Below are 24027 nucleotides of genomic sequence, written 5' to 3'. Positions count from 1 at the left end.
TGGCGCGGCCAACATATTAAAATTTCGTTTACCCCGGAACGATGTCGGATCCAGGTATGGATGCTGCGAAGAAGACCAAAGGTAAGCAGCAAAAGTCTCCTCCTAGTATAAGGTCAGTTAATAAAGAACCCCCCAAAGACCCGTCTAAACAGACCCAGAACAAAGCCTCAAAAAGCGACATCGTCGCCAGTTCGACCTCTAAACCTCTAAATCCCCCTAAATCAAACCCTCAAGCCACCATTTCGGCTGAAAAGAGTTGTGCGTTATGCGAAAACCCGGTCAATGAGCGTATGGTGCAATGCAATACATGTGACGTGTGGCACCATTTCTCGTGCGTGGGTGTTTCCGAGGATATCAAGGGCTACAATTGGACCTGCTTGAAATGCGATACCGCGAAGGCAGTCAAAGGTGCGATTCCACGGAAGATGATGACGCGAGCTGCAGCTGCAAAAGGTGCAAAGAAGGCGAATCGGAAGGAGGGGCAGACAGATGGAGTGAACGAGCAGACGAAAGAGGCCGATGAGCTAGCCGGTGCAGTCAGAGGGTCAGCTCCTAGCTTGAAAGTGAGCCGGGCCGGTTCCGTAGTTTCAGCAGCATCACGAAAGTCGGCAAAAGCTCGTTTGGACGTGGAACTGCAGCAGATCAAAGCTGAGGAGGAGTTGATGCGAGAAGAAATGCAACGCAAGCGAGAATTGGCGAAGAAGAAGTTTGAAGTTCTGAAGGAGATGGCTGACTTGGAAGGTAGTGTCGGATCTGTCGTCGATCAGCCGAACGCGGTCAATAAGGTGGAACACTGGCTGAAGCATCATAACGAACTCCGTGAAAAGGACAAGCTGTCGTTGCACAAGGTGGATGATTGCGAAGACGATGTGGAAGCAGAATCTTCAACCGAACATTCAACGTCTGATAGCGGATCGGACAGCGAGGAAGAAGTGTCGTCTGACGAAGAGATTGAACATGAAGCCAGTGAAAAGGAAATGCAATGCGGCGGAGAGTCTAAACGGCGAAAACATCATCGTCCGAAGCAGACCGTGCGCCGGAAAACCCTGGAGGGTAAAAGCAACAAACGATCCGAAACAGGGCGGCCACAATCGTTGCGGAGTGATAGAAGACTGTCCAGGGATGAGCTAGCAGCCCGTCAAGTCGTTCCACGCGAGCTGCCGAAATTTAGTGGAAATCCGGAAGAATGGCCAATGTTCTTGTCCACTTATGAGGATACTACGGCCATGTGTGGATACACGGAAGCGGAAAACATGATTCGTCTGAGGAATTGTTTGAAGGGAGACGCGTTCAATGCTGTACGAAGTTTCTTGATGCGGCCTGAAACTGTGGAAAGGGCTGTAAGTGCGTTAAAGTTGCGGTACGGTAGACCAGAGACAATCATCGAGTTTTTAAAGGAGAAAATCATGGCGATGCCGATCATCCGACCGGACGCGATGGACAAGCTGGTCGACTTTGCATTGGAGGTGCAAAACCTTTGCGCCACAATCGAAACTTGCGGAGAGAAGCAGTACATGTGTGATACAACTCTGCTGAAGGAGTTCGAGAAGAAGTTGCCGCCGCAAATCAGACTAGATTGGGCGCGATACAAAAGGCAGTTGCGCAAAGTGAAGCTTTCGAAGTTTAGCCGGTGGATATACAACCTAGCAGAGGACGTGAACGTGGTTTTCGAGCCGCAGTACCGTGGAAGCAAGACGCAGGAGTTCAGAGCAGTTCGTAAGGAGAAATACGTTAACACTCACGCAGAAGTTCCAGTCAAGGAAAGAAGTCAGCCAGCTCGGACAACGCAGCAGTCAGCAATCGTAGGAAGCGGAGATAACAAACCCTGTCCGGCCTGCAAAGGCGATTGCAAATGCCTGGCGAAATGCAAGAGGTTCCTGGAGTTGTCTTATGAGTCGAAATGGGCGACCGTTCGTGGTTTCAATTTCTGCCGCAAGTGTCTTCGGCAGCACAAAGGTGGCTGTAATTCTGGAGAATGTGGGAAGAACGGTTGCACCTTCAAGCATCACGTATTGCTTCACAAGGATTTCGCTGCACCCGCTACAACCAGCAAAGACACGTCCAACGTAGGCGGATCTCCAAAGCAGAATGAAGAACGCAATGTCAACACGCATCGATCGGATACGGGTCCAGGTTCGTTTCGCTATTTGCCGGTGACTCTGTTTGGCGACGGAGTGCAAGTCAGCTGTCACGCCTTCTTAGACGACGGATCGGAGTTAACTCTCATCGATCAGCAGCTTGCGGAGGACCTGAAGCTCTTTGGAACGGTTCTTCCCCTCTGTCTGAAATGGACGGGAGGAACGCATCGCTACGAGTCCGACTCTCAGAGCATCGACGTTGAAATTAGCGGAAAGGATGGAAGGCGAACGCTGCTTCAGGGTGTAAGAACGGTAGAGGAGCTACAATTACCCTTCCAGTCCCTGGACATGGGCCTACTAGCGGAGAAACATGGATATCTACGTGGTTTACCCGTGGACTCGTACTGTAACATCCGTCCACGGATACTGATTGGGCTGAAACATGCAAACCTCATGCTGGTGCGGAAGAGTCGTGAGGGCAAGATGGGCGAGCCAATCGCTGTCAAAACCAATTTGGGATGGACTGTATATGGAGGCTGGACATCTCAGAACTCTTCGAGTACGGCCAGTCATACGTACCACATCTGCTCGTGCAACGAACAAAGCCTGACGCATCTAAATCAAATGGTCAAAAATTACATTTCCATCGACAGTTTAGCAGTACAGCCAAAAGCCTTTGGAAGGCTTTCCAAAGAAGATGAACGCGCTATGGCTCTTTTGGAATCCCGCACACATTTCAACGGAGAACGCTACGAAACGGGCTTGTTGTGGCGCTCTGATAAAATTCGACTTCCGGACAACAAGGTAGTTGCAATCCGTCGTTGGCGGTGCTTGGAGAAGCGCATGGAGAAGGACACGGAGTTGGCGAGCATCCTGCACGAAAAGATTGCGGAGTACCGATCGAAAAACTACATTCGCAAGCTTGCATCGGAGGAGCTGTCAACCAAGCATGAGCGGGAATGGTATTTGCCCATATTTCCAGTTTACAACCCGAACAAGCCAGGAAAGGTCCGGATTGTATGGGACGCCGCTGCCCAAGCATTCGGCATTTCTTTGAATTCGGCGCTTCTTACCGGTCCAGATCAGTTGGCGTCACTTGTGGGCATCATGTACCAGTTCCGTGAACATCGAATAGGCGTATGTGCCGACATCCGCGAGATGTTCCACCAGGTCGGAATCGTTCCTGAAGACCAGCATTGCCAACGTTTCCTGTGGCGTGACCGCGACAAACAAGGTGAACCGGACACGTACGTCATGCAGGTAATGACTTTCGGCGCGAGCTGTTCTCCTGCCGCAGCTCAATTTGTGAAAAACAGAAACGCCGAAAGGTTTGAAGAAGAACATCCAGCAGCGGTGATGATCATCAAAAAACGGCATTACGTGGATGACATGGTGTTTAGCGTTGAAACAGAGTCGGAAGCAGTCACGCTCGCTGAGTCTGTGCGTTTTATCCACATGCAAGGCGGATTTGAAATCCGCAATTGGATTTCCAACTCTCCGTTAGTTCTTTCTTCAATGAATGGAGGCGAGTCGTCAGAAAAGGACTTGAACATATCAGCCGAGTTGTCGAGTCAGAAAATCCTCGGTATGTGGTGGGATACGAAGGACGATGTGTTCAAATACAAAATCTGCTGGACGAGATTTGATACGGCGCTGCTTGATGGAAGTCGTTGCCCTACTAAACGGGAGATTCTTCGAACGCTGATGACCATTTACGACCCTCTAGGTCTCATCGACCACTTCCTGGTCCTGCTAAAGATATTGCTTCAGGAGGTGTGGCGTGCTAATGTAGATTGGGACGAACAAATTCCTGATAACCTATTCGAGAAGTGGCGTGACTGGTTGCGGTTGCTGCCGGAGCTAGAGAAACTACGGATTCCTAGGTGTTACCGGCAAGTAGTCTCGTCGTTAGAAGCTGCTTCCATCGAAATGCACGTATTCGTTGATGCAAGCGAAAGTGCGATGTCAGCAGTTGTGTTCTTGAGACTCGTAGAAGGAGATCAAGTTGAATGCTCGCTGATTGCTGGGAAAACTCGCGTCGCACCGTTGAAGTACACCTCCATCCCACGGCTGGAACTACAAGCTGCAGTTCTTGGTTGTAGATTGGCGAAAAGCGTTACCGAGAACCTGACGATGAACGTCTCAACGTGTACGTATTGGACTGACTCCCGAAACGTCCTATGTTGGTTAAGAGCCGACCATAAGCGGTATAGCGCCTTCGTCGGATCGAGGATCAGCGAAATTCAAGAGTCGACAGATGTCCGAGAATGGAGATGGGTTCTGACTCGATCCAACGTTGCTGATGATGGGACCAGGTGGCGAGACCGACCCGATTTGTCAGCGGATAGCAGGTGGTTTAAAGGTCCTGAGTTCCTGATGCAAGCAGAAGAAGACTGGCCTACACTTCCGCTGAGATCGCTTTCGACGGATGAAGAGATAAGACCCAGCGTGTTGCTCCACTTCAAAGTTCCTGAACCGGCAATCGATGTAGGAAGATATTCAAGTTGGCGACGATTACTAGCGGTGACGGGCTATGTTCTTCGATTTTGCTCAAATCTTCAGCGCAGACGTAGCAAGGAGTCAATCACCATTGGACCGTTGACCAGCGAAGAACTGCGAGGAGCGGAAGAATACCATTACCGGCAAGCGCAACGAGATGTGTATCCGGACGAAGTCGCAGCATTGGAAGCAAAAGAAGATACAGCCAAGCGTATTTCAAAGGCGAGCCCACTCTATAAGTTAAGCCCATTCGTTGACGATTTTGGCGTAATGAGGATGAAGGGCAGAACTACAGTGTGTGCGTATCTGCACAGTGACGCAAAGAATCCGGTTATTCTACCACCAAAACACCCAGTAACAACACTAGTCTTGATACATTACCACGAGAAGTACCTGCACCGTAACTACGAAATTGCAGTTAACGAAGTTCGCCAGAAGTACAGCATCTTTCGCTTAAGACAAGCCCTCGCTGCGATCCGTAGAAACTGTCAGTGGTGCAAAAATCGAGACGCTCTGCCTCAACCACCGGAAATGGCAGATCTTCCTGCGGCCAGACTGTCTGCGTACACGAGGCCATTCGCACACGTAGGGGTGGATTATTTTGGTCCGATTGAGGTAACGGTAGGTCGAAGGGTCGAGAAAAGATGGGGGGTTCTACTGACTTGTCTGACGGTAAGAGCCGTCCATATCGAGGTAGCTCACTCCTTGACAACAAGTTCCTGCATAATGGCTTTGAGGAACTTCACGGCGCGAAGAGGTATACCTGTCAGCTACTATAGTGACAGAGGTACGAATTTTGTGGGCGCAAACCGGGAGCTTCAGGAAGCACTTGAAGCGGTTGACCAAAATCAGCTGATGCGAGAGTTCGTAACCTCATCTACTGCGTGGCACTTCAACCCGCCGGCCTCGCCCCATATGGGAGGCAGTTGGGAGAGGCTCATACAATCGGTTAAGCGGAACCTGATCGAAGTTCTACATGCCCGGCGACCTTCCGATGAAGAACTGCGAAACGCGTTGACGGAAATAGAAGGAGTTCTGAATGCGCGCCCTCTTACTCACGTGCCAATTGATGACGAGGCGGCACCAGCATTAACACCCAATCACTTTCTGTTGGGATCATCCGACGGTTCAAAACCGTTGTCCCTGGTTGATGCAGATACTGCGGCATTGCGGAGAGGTCATCCGACTTCCCAGTGGTTGGCAAATCTCTTCTGGAAACGCTGGGTAAGGGATTACCTTCCCGACATAACACGGCGTACGAAATGGCACGAGCAGGTGAAACCTCTGCAGGTAGGTGACGTGGTAGTAATTGTGGATCACGAGCACCCCAGAAACTGTTGGCCCAAGGGACGGGTCATTGGAGTAACCACCAGTGGAGGGCAAACTCGCAAGGCTACCGTGCAAACCGTTGGTGGGATCTACGAGCGACCAACCGTGAAGCTCGCGGTGTTAGATGTTCGGCGCGCGGAGGAGTAAGCGGAACCGGAAGACCTGGTCCGCGTACCGGGGGGGAGTGTGACGTCATATCGGACAGTCCGCACCTACCATATGAACACCCTGCTCCGAATGGTGTCGATATAATGGACAGCCAGCGTGACATTGTCCACTGACCACTGACGTCTCCATAAACAATAGGTAGCTAGAAAGCGAGATAGATTAAAATGCTGAATCATATAAGTGAACCGAAGTGCGTATAAACTATTGCTTTTTATTAGATATAATTTATTGCACCTAGTAATCAACTAGTGGTGGAGTAATGTATGAACAGATATAGTGCATTTGTGGTTTAATACTAATAAGTTTTGTTCATCACAGATCATTATTAGCATTTGGTGTACGGTCGAGTATTTACCAAATATTTTCTATTCTACAATTTATTATTCTAAGCTCAAGGGTAAGAATTAAAACCTAACATGCAGTGAATTTGTTAAAAACTATCCTAAATTTGTTAAAATAATAGATACATGCACATGCAATTTGCCTCTACTAGGAGGAAAAACCATCGGGGAGATTGGCAGTAGATGATATAAGGAGGCACTAAACGTAAGAGTATTGTTATCATCCAAATCGCATAATACTAATTATAATTTCATTAAAGGAAATTTTAACCAACCAAAAATTCCTGTGGTGGTTTAACGTTTCGGAAATCCCCTCCAGTTGGCGCGGCCAACATCATGATTAAATCCCACGAGTAGCACGGGAAAGAATGTCCACCACGCCAGAGCCCTGCATTAACGCGGTAAGGGACAGCTTACTGTGGGGGGTGCCCAGGTACCCCACAGGCTCCGTTAAAGATCGAGCATCTTTTTTACCCCCTCGATCAGTCATTCCTCAGCACGGGTCGCTTGACACCTTGAATTGGGGTTAGTAGTCCTATTCTTAGCCGGCGACTACGCGGCTGACTCGCAAGCGGGGGGTGGGTCAGGCCCCAGGACTTTAGTCCCTGCTGCCCCTATGTATGTATGTGTGTGTGTGTGTGTGTATGTATGTGTGTGTGTATGTGTGTGTACAAAAAAACTCACATCACTTTTTAGCAGTAAACCTCAACCGATTTTAATGACCGATGGTTCATTCGACGCGGAATCTGGTCCCATTGTTTCCTATTGAAAATGGTTCGAATCGGTCCAGCCGTTCCGGAGTTATGGCCATTTAGGTGTTCCGGACCGGTACCCCAGGAAGGGGCCGGATATGAAAATGCTACAAACCCATGCATGCGACACATCAAACCATGGCTTTTTCGATAATATGATCAACGGTAAGCTAGAAAATAGTCTCAGACCATATCTGAACCGGTAGTGTCCCGGAACCGGCTCCGGGTGTCCCGCCGGAAGTGGTCAAATATTAAAATGCTACAAACCCATGCTTGCGGCATATCAAACAGCAGCTTTTTCGATACCCTGATGAACAGTAAGAAGGAACACATTCTCAGACCATATCGGAACCGGTAGTGTTCCAGATGTCCCGCTGGAGGTGGCCAAGTATAAAAGTTATCCAAACCCATGCATGCGACATATCAAATAGTGGCTTTTTTGATATCCTGATGAAAGGTAAGCAGGAAAATATTCTCAGACCATATTTGAACCGGTTGTGTTCCGGAACCGGTTCCGGGTGTCCCGCCGGAAGTGACCAAATATAAAATTGAACTAAAACCATGCATGTGACATATCAAACCGCGGCTTTTTCGATAACCTGATGACCAGTATGCAGGAAAGCATTCTCAGAACATATCGGAACCAATAGTGTTCCGGAACCGGTTCCAGATGTCCCGCCAGAGGTGGCCAAGTTTAAAAGTTAACCAAACCCATACATGCGACATATCAAATAGTGGCTTTTTTGATATCCTGATGAACAGTCAGCAGGAAAATATTCTGAGACCATATGTATCTGAACCGGTAGTGATCCGGAACCGGTTCCGAGTGTCCCGCCGGAAATGACCAAACAAAAAAGTAAACCAAGCCCATGCGACAAATGAAATCGCGGATTTTTAGGTATCTTGATTTGGCAAAAAAAAAAGGTTCCGGCCATATTTGGAACAACCGGTAGTATTCCTCACCGATTAAGGGTGCCCCATCGGAAGTGGTCAAATGTAAAGGAGAACCAACCCCATAAATAGCTGGTTTGGTAACCTGTTGCACGGTTAACAAGAGAAACAATCATAGACCACACTTTGGAAAACCAATACTGTGCCGAAACCGGTTCCAGGTGCTCCGCCGGAAGTGGTCAAATGTAGAACGGAATCAAACGCATACACACCGCGTATTAAATATCGGCCTTTTCGATGACGCGCAGAACGATCAGCAAGAAAAGTCTCAGGCCACTTTAAGACTACCGGTAGTGTACCGGAACCACTTTCGAGTGTCTCGTCAGAACTGGCGAAATGCACAAATAAGTGTTTGACAGTACATCAAATAGCAGCTTTTTTGAATACACGATGATCGATTCGTAAGAGCATAGCCTCAGACCATATTTTAGACAACCGGTAAGTGGTCAAATGTAAAAGTGATCTATACCCACCCATGCATGAGATAAATCAAATCGTGTTTTTTTTGGGTGACCTAATGAACGTTAGCAATGAAATAGTCTCAGACTATATTTGGGAGACCCGGTGTGCTCCGGAACCTGTTCCGGTACCGCATCGAAAGTAACCAAATGTACCATGCAACATATTACATCACGGCTTTTTGAATAACCCGAGAAACGGATAACTAGAAAATAGGCTCACACCACATTACAGACTACCGGTATGGTTGCACAACCAGCGTTTGGTGCTTCGCCGAAACTACAAAAGTAAATAAAACCAATGCAAGCGATAAATATGTGTAAGAGAACAAAATCTTACAAATTAAACCCACATACAAACAGACGTCGCACTATACTCACTACCTATCGCTCTTGTTTTCAACGGTCAATAAGATATAGCCCAAATGTTCAGAAAAAAGATTTGTGATCTGTGATTGTGTAAAGAGTTATAGCTTAGCTTGTTAGTATTGTCTTGATATTGATCAGCCTCCAGTGTTAGCGAAAGTGCTCAACAAAGTGCTCAAGCAGTCAACTGAGAAGTCTGATATTTTTCAGCCCTGCTTATACGTTGAACATAATGTCGGACTATGTGCAATCAATAAGTTTTAAGTCAATTCAAAGATGTCTGATAAAATGCATGCTTTTCTATAAAAATATTCAGATTCAGAAACACTTTGACTTACGTTGCCGGAAAGATTGTGAGAACATGTTCGACGAGAAAGGCACTATCACCACTAGGTGGATTAATTTGGGTTTTTTGCAATCAAAACTACACCATTCGAGATTTTCGTTGTTCACAGCATTCCGTGAGGAACTGTAAGAAAAAATATTATTTTGTCATCAGTTCCTCTTCTTACTGACATTACGTTACAGTGCCAACTTATCAGCCTTTTGTTTTATAAGCACTTTGAAAAGTATACCTGTTTTTTTTGTCCCAGTTTCAGTTAGGTATGAATACGAAAATAGAGAGTGTAATAGAGTGTTAGCCATTTTATGAAACATTTTGGATCAACTGGTGGAATTCAACGACGAACAACACATTTTCGACAAAAATGTAAAAAAAAAAATCAGTCATCAAGAACTCCATTGGTTATTTTTAGACATTTCTTTATTATTGATTTCACTACATCGCGCCCACTTAGATTAACTAGGATAAATGTGTCAATCAATGAGGTTATAATGTAAATTAATCTTATAAACAATGAACCACCTAATAAAGGGTTTCAAAACGACGGTAGTTTTTCATCGTAAGTTGTTAGGAAAATAAACGAGAACTATTGTTTGTCTCTGTTTTCGATAAGAAATCGCTTGCGACAACAATAGCGTCCCAATTACAGTGATAGACATTCGTTTAGCCGAGAACAAAAAAAGTGTCAGGAAACTCATACAAAAGATTTTATGATAAAACTTTTTTATCGTAGTAATAGTATATCTAGTACAGTTTTATAAAAATGTGATACATTAAACTTACATATACACTGAAACAAAACCGAGGGTAAAAACCCTTCAAATTTCATTTTTTGCCTAGACATTCGTTTAGCCGAGGTAAATGAAAAATTGGTTTTCAATAGATTTTTTGCAATGTCGTGAGTATATTTCGAGAATATACTCCAAGGCATTTAGTTTATGACGTGTTAGCAAGATATTTGACCTTAAAAGTTTATTTATTTGTGATATTCAGAGAAATATTATAAAAAAATGTCCCGATAAGGAGAAGTGACGATAAACAAATTTATTTAAGAAAACTGATTTCTGTAAACACTCAAACGTAAGCTAGATTAGCAGTTTTGAACATATGGCACAGAATTATTGTCAGAAATGTTCCAATTATTGCATTAAATGTCATGAAAAAAATAAGTATATTGGTTTTTGGTTGGTTAAACTTTGAAATGGGATCGATAAAAGCTTAAATAAATAGTTCTACCTGTTTGATACTACCATTACTAAATGAGTTAGAAGACTGCAAAGTGAAAGAACTGCAAGAAGTGTCAGATTTTGTGTACCCTGTTTATTCAAAAGCAGATGCTTATACAAAAATGCAAGATTTAGTTAAATAATTGGCTTATTTCATTCAATCTGTAGAAATATATTATAAATGAGTCTTAGTTGTGAACCACATTCATTTTTAACATGATTTATTTGGAAAGAATGTCTTAATTATGAAACAAGTAGTTCATGCTAGAAATTTGAATACTTTCAGTGCCATTTCTTGAAGTATGAGCCGTTCAATGTATATTATTTCAGTCAGAATACAGTCTAGAAGATATTGGGAGCTATTAGAAGACGTAATAGTAGTAAACGCTGTGATTTATGCAAGTGAAACCATCATATTTCATCAAAACAATACTTAAATACGTCATTGTTTGATGATTCGTGTTATTTTTTTCTGTTAAAAACGTTGTTTTTCGCAAAATTTCAACCTGCTTTGGTCATGAATCTTTCATTAGATTCTTTTGAAACACTTCTGATAAAAATAATTACATCAAATCTCAATTGAGAAACATTTAAAATATTATGACATATTTGAGATGCATGCAAAATTAATATGGCAACACTTCCAAAAACGATCTAATTCATGATATACAAGTCGATCTATAATGCAGATCACCATACAAAATGACTTTGTTGTAAGGGTATGCGGTATACCGAAATATTTCGCCAAATACACCTCGAAACGAAATTCCGCGGAATTTCACGGAATTCAACTAGGCGAAATTTATGATTTTGAATTTCGTTTCGTTTCGTCAAATTCTAAAAATTTCGCCTTCAAAAAATATAATTTGACGAAATTAAACGGAATTCCGCGGAATGTCTAATAAATTTCGAATACAAGTTCATAATATAAATGTCAAAATCATCTATCGGAGTTCTTGCTAATCCGAAATTACTGAAAAGTGTTAAAAAATCATTTCAAACATCGAGAAACAAACCAGTGCCAGGCTGAAAGTCTCTATAATAAAGACAAAACAAACCTCGAATATACCTCTTATCCAGGATCTACCATAAAGATATTTTTCAGAAGCCATAGTAACACACTTATCACTGTCACAGTCATGGTGACGCAGGTTATTGTTGCGCAGAGTCACCGTGACTTACTTTTAACAAATTAACACATACTTGCTAGAAGTAAGTTACAGTGACTTCTGTGCAACAAAAACCTGTGCCGCCGTGACCTTTCTGTAACAAGGAAAGTGTGTTACTTGGGAGGATGCTTCCAATACGAAGCCATAAATAATATGTTGGTTAAATTTCCTGATAGAAACAAATGTAAAAAAACCCGGATTAATCCACCTAGTGGTGATAGTGCCTTTCTCGTCGAATAGGTACTCATGATCTTTCCGTCAACTTAAGCATCCTGAATCCTGTGAATAATTTATTTATAAAAGCAAGAATCTAAGCCATCATCGAGTTACTGATGGCACAAATTTCCGGTGTTATGTTCAATGTATAGGCAGAGCTGAAAAATATCAGACCTCTTAGTTGACTGCGTGACCACCTTTACTATTACTGGAATACCATCAATACCAAGATAATAACAAGCTTAAATATAATTTATTTCACAACCAAAAATCACTTTACAGTCTTCGATAAACTTTATCGTGCACACTTCTGGCTATATTTTATTATAATTGGTTACTAGATTCAAAAAATTTGACCAAAAAATGGAAGCAAGTGAAATTTTTCGAAACTGAATCCAATTCAAATTAGAACCATATCACAGAGCGCGAGGAGCAATCAGTCGGATCAAAATTTTGCGCAGCAATTTTAGACGCAAAAGGGGATTGAAAAACTTTGCTCGAGGTTGATGCAATTAAATTTCAATTTTCTCATGGAACCCCATTCTACTGTATATTTACACCTCAGGAGTATGAGAAGATGTGATTTGATGAGCCTGCATCAGTTTTGTCAAGATTTTGTTCTCTTACACATATTTATCGCTTGCATTGATTATTTTCACTGTTTTTACCACTTCCTTTGAGATAGCCGGAACCGGTTACAAGACTATACCTATTGTCTCAAATATGGTCTGAGACTAGTCTCTTGCTAGCTGTTGAACAGGTTTTCTGAAAAGCCGAAAATTGATGTGCATGCATGGATTTGATTCATTTTATATTTTGGTCATTCTGCCGAGACATACAAAACGGGTTCTACCGGTAGTCTCAAATGTGATCTGAGACTATTTTTTGTAAACCGTTCATCAGGTTATCGAAAAAGCCGTGGTTTGATATGTCGCATGCATGGGTTTGGCTCTTATATGCATTTGACCACTTCCTGCAAGACACCTGGAACCGGTTCCGGAATACTACTGGTTGTCTCAAATATGGTTTGAAACCATTTTCTTGCTAACCGTTCATCAGGTTATCTAAAGAGCCGCGATTTGATGTGTTGCATGCATGGATTTGGTTCACTTTTACATTTGACCACTTCCGGCGGGACATTCGGAACTGGTTCTAGAGCACCATCGGTAGTCCCGGCTGGCTATTTTCCTGGTTACTGTTCACCAGGTTATCAAAAAAGCCGCTATTTGATGTGTCGCATGCATGGGTTTGGTCAAGGGTTTGGTTCACTTTAATATTGGATCACTTCCGGCGGGACATCCTGAGCCGGTTCCGGAACACAACCGGTAGTCTCTGCTGTGATTAAAAGCTATTTTCCTGCTTACCGATCTTCAGGTTTTCAGAAAAGCTGCAATTTAATGTGTCGTGGGTTTGTTTCCTATCTACCGGCGGGACATCCGGAGCCAGTTCTGGAACACTACCGGTAGTCTCTGCTGTGATCTAAAGCTATTTTCCTGCTAACCGTTCTTCAGGTTACCGAAAAAGCTGCTATTTAATGTGTCGCATGCATGGGTTTGGTTCCCATCTACATTTGACCACTTCCGGCGGGACACACGGAACCGGTTCCGGAATACTACTGGTTTTCCTAAATTTAGTCTGATTCCATTTTATTGCTAACCGCTCATCAGGTTATCTATAGAGACGCGATTTGATGTGTCGCATGTATAGGTTTGGTTCAATTTTATATTTGGCCACTTCCGGTGGGGCACCGGAACCGGTTCCGGAACACTACCAGTAGTCTCTGCTGGGTCAAAGGCTTTTTTCCTGCTCACTGTTCATCAGGTTGTCGAAAAAGCCGCTATTTGATGTGTCGCATGCATGGATTTGGCTCACTTTTATATTTGGCCACCTCCGGCGGGACATCCGGAACCGATTCCGGAATACTACTGGTTCAGATATGGACTGAGAGTATTTTCCTGCTTACCGTTCGTCAGGTTATCGAAAAAGCCGTGGTCTGATATGTCGCATGCATGGTTTTGTAGCATTTTCATATCTGACCTCTCCCTGGGGTACCGATCCGGAACACCTAAATGGCCATAACTCCGGAACGGCTGAACCGATCCGAACCATTTTTAATAGGAAACAATGGGACCAGATTCCGCGTCGAATGAACCATCGGTCATAAAAATCGGTTGAGGTTTACTGCCAAAAAGTGATGTGAGTTTATTTTGTACACACACATACTCACACACACATACACACACACACACATACATACACACACACAGACATCACCTCAATTCGTCGAGCTGAGTTGATTGGTATATGTGACTCGACCCTCCGGGCCTCCTATCAAAAAGTCATTTTTGGAGTGAACATATAGCCTTTCCAGTACACTTAGTGTACGAGAAAGGCAAAAAATAAAAAAAAATCATTTTAGATTCTCGATAAGATTTTTTAGCAGAGTTATGGGAAATAACAGGATTAGATGCTATAGGATGTGGGTTATACTAGCAAAAGTTTTTAGAAAACGTGGAGAAATATTGGAAATCCCAGGAGAAATCGATGAGGGCACAATCTGTAGAAGGTTTGTTCCATGGAAAAGTTTCTGGTTAAACCCATTTAAAATAGTTTAAATTTCCTCTGGAACTCTTAAAAAAAGATTCACCATTAAGGCGAGGAATGGACCTAAAATGGAATCACTCAAGTAATTTCCGTTCAGTACATTATTTTCCCTTTTGAAAGGAATTCTATTTTTTTAAGTTAATTTCCAAAATATGTTCGGGTTCTGAAGACATTGATGTAGGAGTTTGTAGCGGTATTCTTAAAGTTTTTCAAGTACATCTGCAGGGGTTCAAATCGATATTTTTTGACGAATTTCTTTAAAGACTTTCAGGTATGATTTGAAAATGCCGAGCACGACAAATGACAACTCCGCCATGCGCCCAGCCAACTTTTACGCTAAGGGAATCCACTTAACAGTTAAAGTTGCCGCGTAGAGTCCAATTTCGTGTTTAGGATTCGAGAAAGTTCTTGAGCGATTCCTGGCAGAGACTGTCTTTTGAATTGTCATTCCTTCAGAACTGCGTACTGCGATCGAAGAAAAACGGTTGTCTGAGCGATTCAAACAAGGAATTTCTCATGCATCATGATAGGCCGAAAAAATCCTTCTGAACTGCAAACTGTCCTTAAACCATAACTTTCTGCTATTTGAAACATTTCATTAAATTGTGAATGAAATAATCAAAGATTGCCTTGGTGATCGCGACGTGTAACCAGGATAATCTTCAATCAGCAGTTTACACTGTTAAGTGCATACCCCTATTTAATTCGGTAAAACGACGTTTGTTAGCTGGATTTTATGAGGATATTCGCCAACAAACTCTGGACTAGTGAACCTTTTTTTTTTAATATGCGTAAATATGAAAACTTGGTTTTTATTTATTCATCTTTAGTAGCAAAATAGCTCCTAGGCAAGTTTATTTTGGTACCTCAAGTCTTTCACCTGAAGGTTGAACACACACTGGTTTTACCGGGTATTTTCTGAGAAATTCAAGCATCTATCAGCTTCTTTGAAGATTTTAGATTACAGGTTTTTTCAAGAAGATACGCTATTCACAGAGCTTGATGGTAAACATTTAGTTTCTTATCATATGCCTCAGAATTAGGATAAACAATCGGCATTAGAGCATCTTATAGTGCTTTTAATTCTGGCACTGCAGTCTTGGGGAATTAAAACGAAAATTTCAGATTTTTCCCAACATTCGACTCGTATTAGAGTCTCCTTCAGGGGATAATTCCGGCTAACCGTTTTTTTCGATTGAGGTGCCACAGAACTGTTGGTGTCTGAACTACTGAACATTGGATATTCGAATATTAAATGAAACGTAGCGGTTTTTCTTAATTTCACTTAATAAAGCAATTGATTTCTTTGCACTACACCTTTGGTAGAGGTACCGTTTGGTTTAAAAATGGTGATTCATTTGTAGCTCGAGCATTTTATAACATCATCGTATTTAATAAGTCATTGGAACAATCTTGTTAGGTTATTAAAGTTATTGTTGAAAATTTCAATATCTGTGATTAAAAATTGTTAAAAAATAGGATCTGGGACAATTTGGGCAGGAGGACTTATTAAGGGCACTTTGCGCGCTAACACAGTCAACTTTGAACCAATTGACTTGATTGTTCGTATGCAGTAAGATGTGTACAATATCTATCTAGTCACGTTCAAAATTTCGAGTAAACTGGTCCCCTTGCACAAATAGTCTTAAGGGAAACACAATTCATGCCACCGGTAGGAAAAAAAATGCAAACACGCAACATCAATTTGCACAAAATTTATATAACTGTAAAATTCCGCGGAATTTTTACGAAAATTTCGTTTCGTTTCGAAAAATACCGAGTGAATTCTGATTTCGTATCGATCTCACGAAACATTTTTGAATTTCGTTTCGTTTCGTACCGCATCGCATCAAAATTTTTTCATACCGTTTCGTTTTGAATCGCTTTGAAAAAATCTTATACCGCATACCCTTACTTTGTTGGATATTTTTCGAAATTTGAAAGTTTTTTATTATGGAATTCTAAAAATTGTACAATTCGGCTAAACGAATGTCTAGGCAAAAAATGACATTTGAAGGGTTGTTACCCTCGTTTTTGTTTCAGTGTATATGTAAGTGTGATGTATCACATTTTAATAAAACAGTATTAGATATACTATCACTACTGTATGCGGGGAGCTGAACGGGACGAAATAAAACGCGGCGGACTACATTCGAAATAATAATGGACTGTATTTTAACTTATTTTACAGAGGTTGAAAGAAAACGTTTTTCTGTCGACCGTTCGGTACGACGACTGTACTTGTTCTGTCTTGTTAATAGACTCTCTCTCGTTGTAGGAAGTTGGCCGACGCTGGCGGCGCGCGCCGACGGCGGCGACGTCCGGGTGCTAGAGGTGTGCAGGCGTTACCCAAAAGCGCGCAGGGTTGAACTGCACGCGAACATCCACCCGGCCCTTGAGGCGGATGCCTCAATCCAGTGGAAGCGGAACCAACTTGTGCACCGCTCGTTGGTATTCGTTCTGCCCACGACGAACGGTTACGGTGCGGACTACACCATATTGATCCGGATGGGTTGCGATGATTCTTCCGAGTTCCCATGCCGCTGGTGACGTGTTGTCGTTTTTGATCAGGACCAACTGCCCCGAATCCAAGTTCTGTTGAACGGACTGCCATTTGTTACGAGGCTGAAGCGTGGCGACATATTCGTTTCTCCATCGTGCTGGCACAAGGGACGCGAATTCAAGCACGCCTCGATTTGCGTCAAGACGGTTGAAAGCTCCTCGTACGTTAGCGTCGCATGCCCAAGGACGGCCCGGAGATGCTTCTTGAAACTTTTCACGGCCGCCTCCCAAATTCCTCCCATGTGAGGAGCGGATGGAGTGATGAACGTCCACTTCACTTTCAGGTCCGCTAGGTAGCGGCTAACAGCTTGGTTGAACTCCGGCGATTGCAGATGTTCGCGGATACTTCGGTCGGCACCCACGAAGTTCGTGCCATGGTCAGACCAAATTTCGGTGCAGAGACCACGACGACCACAGAAGCGCTTTAGGGCTGCCAAGAAAGCATTCGTGGACAGATCAGACACTGCCTCAAGGTGTACTGCCTTTGTTGCAAGGCAGACAAAGACAGCAACGTAGCCCTTTATTGTCTTCGCCGATCGTAGGGTTGATGAGCGCAGAAGGATTGGGCCCGCGTAGTCCACGCCGCAGTGCACGAAAGGACGCGCTGGAGTTGTGCGGACTGATGGCAGGCTTCCCATTAGTTGAGTGGCTGTTTTTCCTTTCAACCGACAGCAGCGCATGCAGCTCGCCACAGAGCCACGCACCACCGTCTGGCAGCCGACTATCCAATATCGCTGGTTGAGTGTCGCAATCATCAGAGTTGGCCCTGCGTGTAGGTTACGAAGATGTACTTCTGACAGAAGCAACTTGGTGTATTGGTGATCCTTCGGTATGATGATTGGATGGCGAACGTCGTATGGTTGGCTTGAGTTCTGGAGGCGACCACCAACCCGTAGAGTGCCATCAGCGTCGACGAAAGGAAAGAGGTTCTTCAGCTTGCTGTTGCCTGGAAGAGGAGCGTTCTTGACCAGACAATCGATTTCCCTTTGGAAGCAGTCGCTTTGCGCTGCTCGTGCCAGCTGCAAACAGGAGTTGTCGATTTCCTTCGGTGTGAGCGGTCCTTCAAGTCGGGCCACACCACGTTTACGGACCAAAGCGTTGTGTCGTAGGCGATTGATCCAGCACAACACGCGCCGAATATGGGACAAATTTGAGTATCGGTTGAGGAGGTACGTCAGTGTTTCGTGGCCACCGCTGGGACACACCGTAGCACTAGCGTGCAAGCAGGTCACCGACGTTCGCTGTTCAAGAAGCTCGTCGTCCATGACTGAACGAACCGATTGAGTAGGCCATTCGTCTTCTGGTTGTGCGAGCCAACCGGGGCCCCTCCACCACAGCGGATGTATCAGTAGTTCCAAGGGCGTGACACCGCGCGAGGCGCAGTCGGCCGGATTGTCCTTTGATGACACGTGACGCCAGTGGTTCCTGGGAAGATGCTGCAAAATCTTGGAGGTGCGGTTGGCCACAAAAGTTTTCCACTTTCTTGATAGCGAGGTGAGCCAGTGAAGAACAATTTCAGAATCGCTCCACGCAAATAGTTCGACCTCCAGATGCGAGAACGACTCCTGTACCTTGACCATCAGATCGACGAGTAGCTCCGCCGCCATGAGTTCCAGACGGGGCAGCGACACCTGGAGAATGGGAGCCACCCTGGTTTTGGCCACCACCAGATTCGTTTCAACCCTTCCATCCTGGTTAACGGTGCGTGCGTACACGACGGCTGCGTACGCGGCTTCAGAAGCGTCGGCAAAACCATGTAGTTGGAGCTTCCCTCCGGCGTGCGGAATCCATCTTCTAATTCGAATTCTTTCGATGTGGTGCAGGGTCTCCTTCAAGGTAATCCACTCCTCCAGGATGAATGCGGGAAGTGGATCGTCCCAGCCCAGGTCGTAGAGCCACAGGTGTTGGAACAGTATTTTCATTCGGATGATCACCGGCGCGATCCAGCCGAATGGATCGAAGAACTTTGAAGAATCGGACAGCAGTTGACGTTTGGTGTTTGTGCTGTCGATGTCGAACGAGAGTTTGAAGCTGAACGTGTCATCTTGAGGTGACCATCTGATCCCCAACGCCTTGACGGAATCATCTTCCTGCGGCAGCTTCATGTGGACCGGTTCATCTTGTACCGCATCGCTTTCTAACAGTTGCGGTTCGCTGCAGCTCCACTTGCGAAGAGCAAAGCCACCGGTATCCAAAACTTGAACGATGTCGTTGCGGAGAGATTTGGCTTCTTCGATGGTATCCGCCCCCGAGAGCAGATCATCCACGTAGAAATTTTTCGGAATCCGCTCGGATGCCAGCGGATGTGCGTCCTTGTTGTCTTCAGCAGCCTGTTGCAAGGCCGCCATAGCTTGATACGCCGCGCTCGCGGTACCGTACGTAACGGTCAGCAAGCGGTAATGGTCCAAAGGTTGGTCGGGAGAATTGCGCCACACTACTCGCTGGAAATCGGCATCTTCTTTGGCGACAAGAACTTGCCGATACATCTTTTCGACGTCGGCGCAGAAAGCAATCCTGTAGGTGCGCCAGCGGGTGAACACGTTGAAGAGAGATTCGTTCACGTTCGGTCCCACTAGCAGGCGATCATTCAACGACACCCCGGAAGCACTCTTGCTCGAGGCGTCGAAAACGACGCGAAGCTTCGTCGTTGCGCTGTCCACCTTCCACACGCCGTGATGCGGAAGATAGAACGACTTCTCCGGTGCGACTTCCACCTCGCTTGGCGGAATTTTCTCCATGTGACCGAGAGCCTCATACTCAGTCATGAACTGTCGGTAGTGCTGTTGTAGTTCTGGATCGATGCTGAACTTCCTTTCCATTGCCTTGAACCGCCGGATGGCAGCGGTAGCCGATTCGCCCAGTTCTGGCTTGGTACGGTCGAAGGGTAGGCGAACCACGTATCGCCCTGTTTCAGTCCGAGAAAGGGTGGAGTGGAAGTGCTCGACAGCGCGCAGCTCGTCCGGGGTAAGCTGCTTGGATTTAGGCACCTCCTCCACTTCCCAGAATTTCCGGAGCGTTTGATCCAGATTCGTCGTCGTCGTCGCGAGTCCCAGTATCGGACGACCATCGGTGGCACGTGCTGTGTTGAAGTGGCCACCAACCAGGTAGCCGAAGACGGAATTCTGCGCAACTGGTACGCCTCGACCGTCGTAGAGCTTGCCCGGTTCTAGAATGGAAAAGAAAGCTTCTATTCCCAACAAAAGGTCGATCTTACCACATTCGTTGTAGGTTGGATCTGCGAGAGGCGCCTCGGCCAGGGCACCAACGTCGACGTCAAACTGGTGACTCGGTTGGTCCGGAACCAGGTGATTCAGGATTAGCGCATTCACCACGATGACGATACGATCGTCGAATCGCGATGAGATTTGCAGTGTGACCGCTCCTGTTGTCTTGCTGGGTTTCCCGTCGGTGATACCGCTCACGAGAATGTTGGCGTTGCGCCTTTCCAGGCCAAGACGTTCGAAGGCTTGCTTGCTGATGAGCGAGTTCATACAGGCGGAATCGACCATTGCCCGTACTTCGTGGAAGACGTTGTTCTTCCCCAACACCTTGACGACAGCCGTAGGCAGCAAACTTAAGAAGTTCACTGAACAGCTGGTCTTGAGATCCGCGACATACGATGCCACCGAATCCGCTTGTTTTGGTTCTCCTGCTTCTTGCTTCTTCGCAGCTGCTTCTTCCCGGGGCTGGCCTGAGTCGGAGGCAGAGCTGTCACTTGTGCAAAGCAGCGAGTGATGTTTTTGTTTGCACTGTTTGCACACCAGTGGGGATGTGCAGTTCTTCACGCCGTGGGTCGCTTTCAAGCAATTGAAGCAGAGCTTGGCTCGCTGAACGAGTTCCCGTCGATTGACCACCGGTATCCTCTTGAAGCTGGCACACTGGTATATCGTGTGAGCCTCTGTGCACTGCGGGCAAGCTTGCTGGGTGTTTGCATGGAAGCTTTGGATTTGTTTACCCACCTTCGTGTTCGGATCCACTTTCCGCTCCTGCTCCTTCTTCGTTGTGGCATCGGTCCCCTTCTTGGAAAAGGACGCGCAGGTTTCCAAGGCATCGCATCTTCGCTCGAGGAAGGTGATGAAATCTTGGAAGCTGGGATTGTCCTCATCGACCAGCATTTGGGCCCACAGCGATCGGGTTTCTCGGTCGAGTTTCTCGAGGAGCAAATGAATCAGCCACGGGTCACGAGATTCGTATTCCTGTCCTAGGGCCTTGAGCTGCCGCACTACATCATCCGAGGTTGAGGTAAGCTTGCGGAGTCCGACGAGGGTTGGCGCAGTAACTGGCGGCTGGTCCACAAACTCCTTGACGAGGGCCGCGACAGTGTACTTTTTCTTCCCGTAGAACTCGTTGAGCCGGTCCCATACCTCCACGTAGTTGGCGTCGGTGATAGCGTAAGAGCTAACCATCTTTTTCGCCTCCCCATCCAGATGGGAAAGCAGGTACTGGAGCTTCACGGAGTTTTTCAGATTCTTCGAATGGATGCAGCTTTCGAAGAGGTCCTTGAAGGATGGCCACTGTTTCCGGTCGCCTTTGAAGACTGGCAGGACAATCGTTGGCAACCGTACCTCCAGCGGAACTTGGCCCCCGGACGCCTGAGCGTCAGCAACCGGACGGGAAAGGCTAACGGAACCGACTTGGCCAGCCAACTGCGACACCGTGTTCGAAGCTGCAGCCTGGGACGTCATCAGGATTCGCTGCGAATCCAGAAGCAACCTGATTGCCTCCTTCAGATCATCCGCTGGTTCGACGATAGTTCCTTCATTGCTTCCGTGGGGGTTATGTTCACCGAGGAGCATGATGTAGCGTCCTTTCACTTCATAGTACATTTCCTCTAATTCCAACCGATGGTTGAAAATCGAGTTGATTTCCACGAGCGCATCAACTTGTTCCTCAATTTCACTTTGCGCTTTATCAAATTGTTCACAAAGGTCCGAAAGTTTGTGCAAGCGCTCCTGGATTTCACCGGCAGGAGGCTGTCTTTTTTCCACCACACTCGCGTTTTTCAGCTCCCACTTCATGCGCTCGAAAAGCACATCGCGGCGTCTGCGAATCGATTCCATAGCGGTTTCGCGAAATATCCGGCGACGAAGGTCCAAAATGTATGCGGGGAGCTGAACGGGACGAAATAAAACGCGGCGGACTACATTCGAAATAATAATGGACTGTATTTTAACTTATTTTACAGAGGTTGAAAGAAAACGTTTTTCTGTCGACCGTTCGGTACGACGACTGTACTTGTTCTGTCTTGTTAATAGACTCTCTCTCGTTGTAGGAAGTTGGCCGACGCTGGCGGCGCGCGCCGACGGCGGCGACGTCCGGGTGCTAGAGGTGTGCAGGCGTTACCCAAAAGCGCGCAGGGTTGAACTGCACGCGAACAACTACGATAAAAAAGTTTTATCATAAAATCTTTTGTATGAGTTTCCTGGCACTTTTTTGAATCTTTTTTAGCCTCGGCTAAACGAATGTCTATCACTGTATGAATGAAACATTTAACAATAGATCCTCTTGTTGCGTATCCCATTGAATGCATATGGGACTTTGGAAGAGTTCCTATCCGTAACAGAAAAAAAAAGCAAATTTTGTTTTCTGATTGTCATCAATAACGTATTCATATCAAAATTTGTTATTGATAAATTTCCAAATTCGCTGTTATTAAGTTGTTATTGAAACTAACAAAACATGTTATTAAACAGGTCTTCCAGGAACATTTTTTTGTTATAATATTTGTTGTTTTGCCGCTTATGACAGACAAGTTTATAACAGGCTATGTTATGGAAATAACATGAAAATAACTCTTTCCTTTACTCAGTTATTTTTCCAAAATAACACATTTTATTATGCTGTTGCTATTCCCTTCTGCTCGGGTCCAGGAATTCCTCCGGGGATTCCTCCAGGAATTCCTCCGGGGATTCCTCCAGGAATTCCTCCGGGGATTCCTCCAGGAATTCCTCCGGGGATTCCTCCAGGAATTCCTCCGGGGATTCCTCCAGGAATTCCTCCGGGGATTCCTCCAGGAATTCCTCCGGGGATTCCTCCAGGAATTCCTCCGGGGATTCCTCCAGGAATTCCTCCGGGGATTCCTCCAGGAATTCCTCCGGGGGTTCCTCCAGGAATTCCTCCGGGGATTCCTCCAGGAATTCCTCCGGGGATTCCTCCAGGAATTCCTCCGGGGATTCCTCCAGGAATTCCTCCGGGGATTCCTCCAGGAATTCCTCCGGGGATTCCTCCAGGAATTCCTCCGGGGATTCCTCCAGGAATTCCTCCGGGGATTCCTCCAGGAATTCCTCCGGGGATTCCTCCAGGAATTCCTCCGGGGATTCCTCCAGGAATTCCTCCGGGGATTCCTCCAGGAATTCCTCCGGGGATTCCTCCAGGAATTCCTCCGGGGATTCCTCCAGGAATTCCTCCGGGGATTCCTCCAGGAATTCCTCCGGGGATTCCTCCAGGAATTCCTCCGGGGATTCCTCCAGGAATTCCTCCGGGGATTCCTCCAGGAATTCCTCCGGGGATTCCTCCAGGAATTCCTCCGGGGATTCCTCCAGGAATTCCTCCGGGGATTCCTCCAGGAATTCCTCCGGGGATTCCTCCAGGAATTCCTCCGGGGATTCCTCCAGGAATTCCTCCGGGGATTCCTCCAGGAATTCCTCCGGGGATTCCTCCAGGAATTCCTCCGGGGATTCCTCCAGGAATTCCTCCGGGGATTCCTCCAGGAATTCCTCCGGGGATTCCTCCAGGAATTCCTCCGGGGATTCCTCCAGGAATTCCTCCGGGGATTCCTCCAGGAATTCCTCCGGGGATTCCTCCAGGAATTCCTCCGGGGATTCCTCCAGGAATTCCTCCGGGGATTCCTCCAGGAATTCCTCCGGGGATTCCTCCAGGAATTCCTCCGGGAATTCCTCCAGGAATTCCTCCGGGGATTCCTCCAGGAATTCCTCCGGGGATTCCTCCAGGAATTCCTCCGGGGA

The 24027-nt window shown here is 46.0% G+C and overlaps 2 protein-coding genes across 2 annotated transcripts; one reads left to right on the top strand and one right to left on the bottom strand.

The window, feature by feature from the left end:
• The first annotated feature begins 41 nt into the window (after positions 1-41).
• Positions 42-6053, top strand: LOC134289315 (uncharacterized). Its single transcript, XM_062855112.1, has one exon. It carries the CDS (start codon positions 42-44, stop codon positions 6051-6053), a length of 6012 nt encoding a protein of 2003 aa, XP_062711096.1.
• Positions 6054-17067: 11014 nt separating this feature from the next.
• Positions 17068-22122, bottom strand: LOC134289311 (uncharacterized). Its single transcript, XM_062855111.1, has one exon. It carries the CDS (start codon positions 22120-22122, stop codon positions 17068-17070), a length of 5055 nt encoding a protein of 1684 aa, XP_062711095.1.
• Positions 22123-24027: the final 1905 nt, after the last annotated feature.

The sequence above is a fragment of the Aedes albopictus genome, chromosome 1 (assembly GCF_035046485.1).
Source record: "Aedes albopictus strain Foshan chromosome 1, AalbF5, whole genome shotgun sequence".
Lineage (NCBI taxonomy): Eukaryota > Metazoa > Arthropoda > Insecta > Diptera > Culicidae > Aedes > Aedes albopictus.
The sequence above is the reverse complement of the archived record's forward strand: the minus strand, read 5'-3'. Positions and strand labels throughout refer to the sequence as shown.

Coding starts and splice junctions, on each gene's coding strand:
- LOC134289315 (XM_062855112.1), top strand. CDS start 42: ATGTCGGATCCAGGTATGGATGCTGCGAAGAAGACCAAAGGTAAGCAG.
- LOC134289311 (XM_062855111.1), bottom strand. CDS start 22,122: ATGGAATCGATTCGCAGACGCCGCGATGTGCTTTTCGAGCGCATGAAG.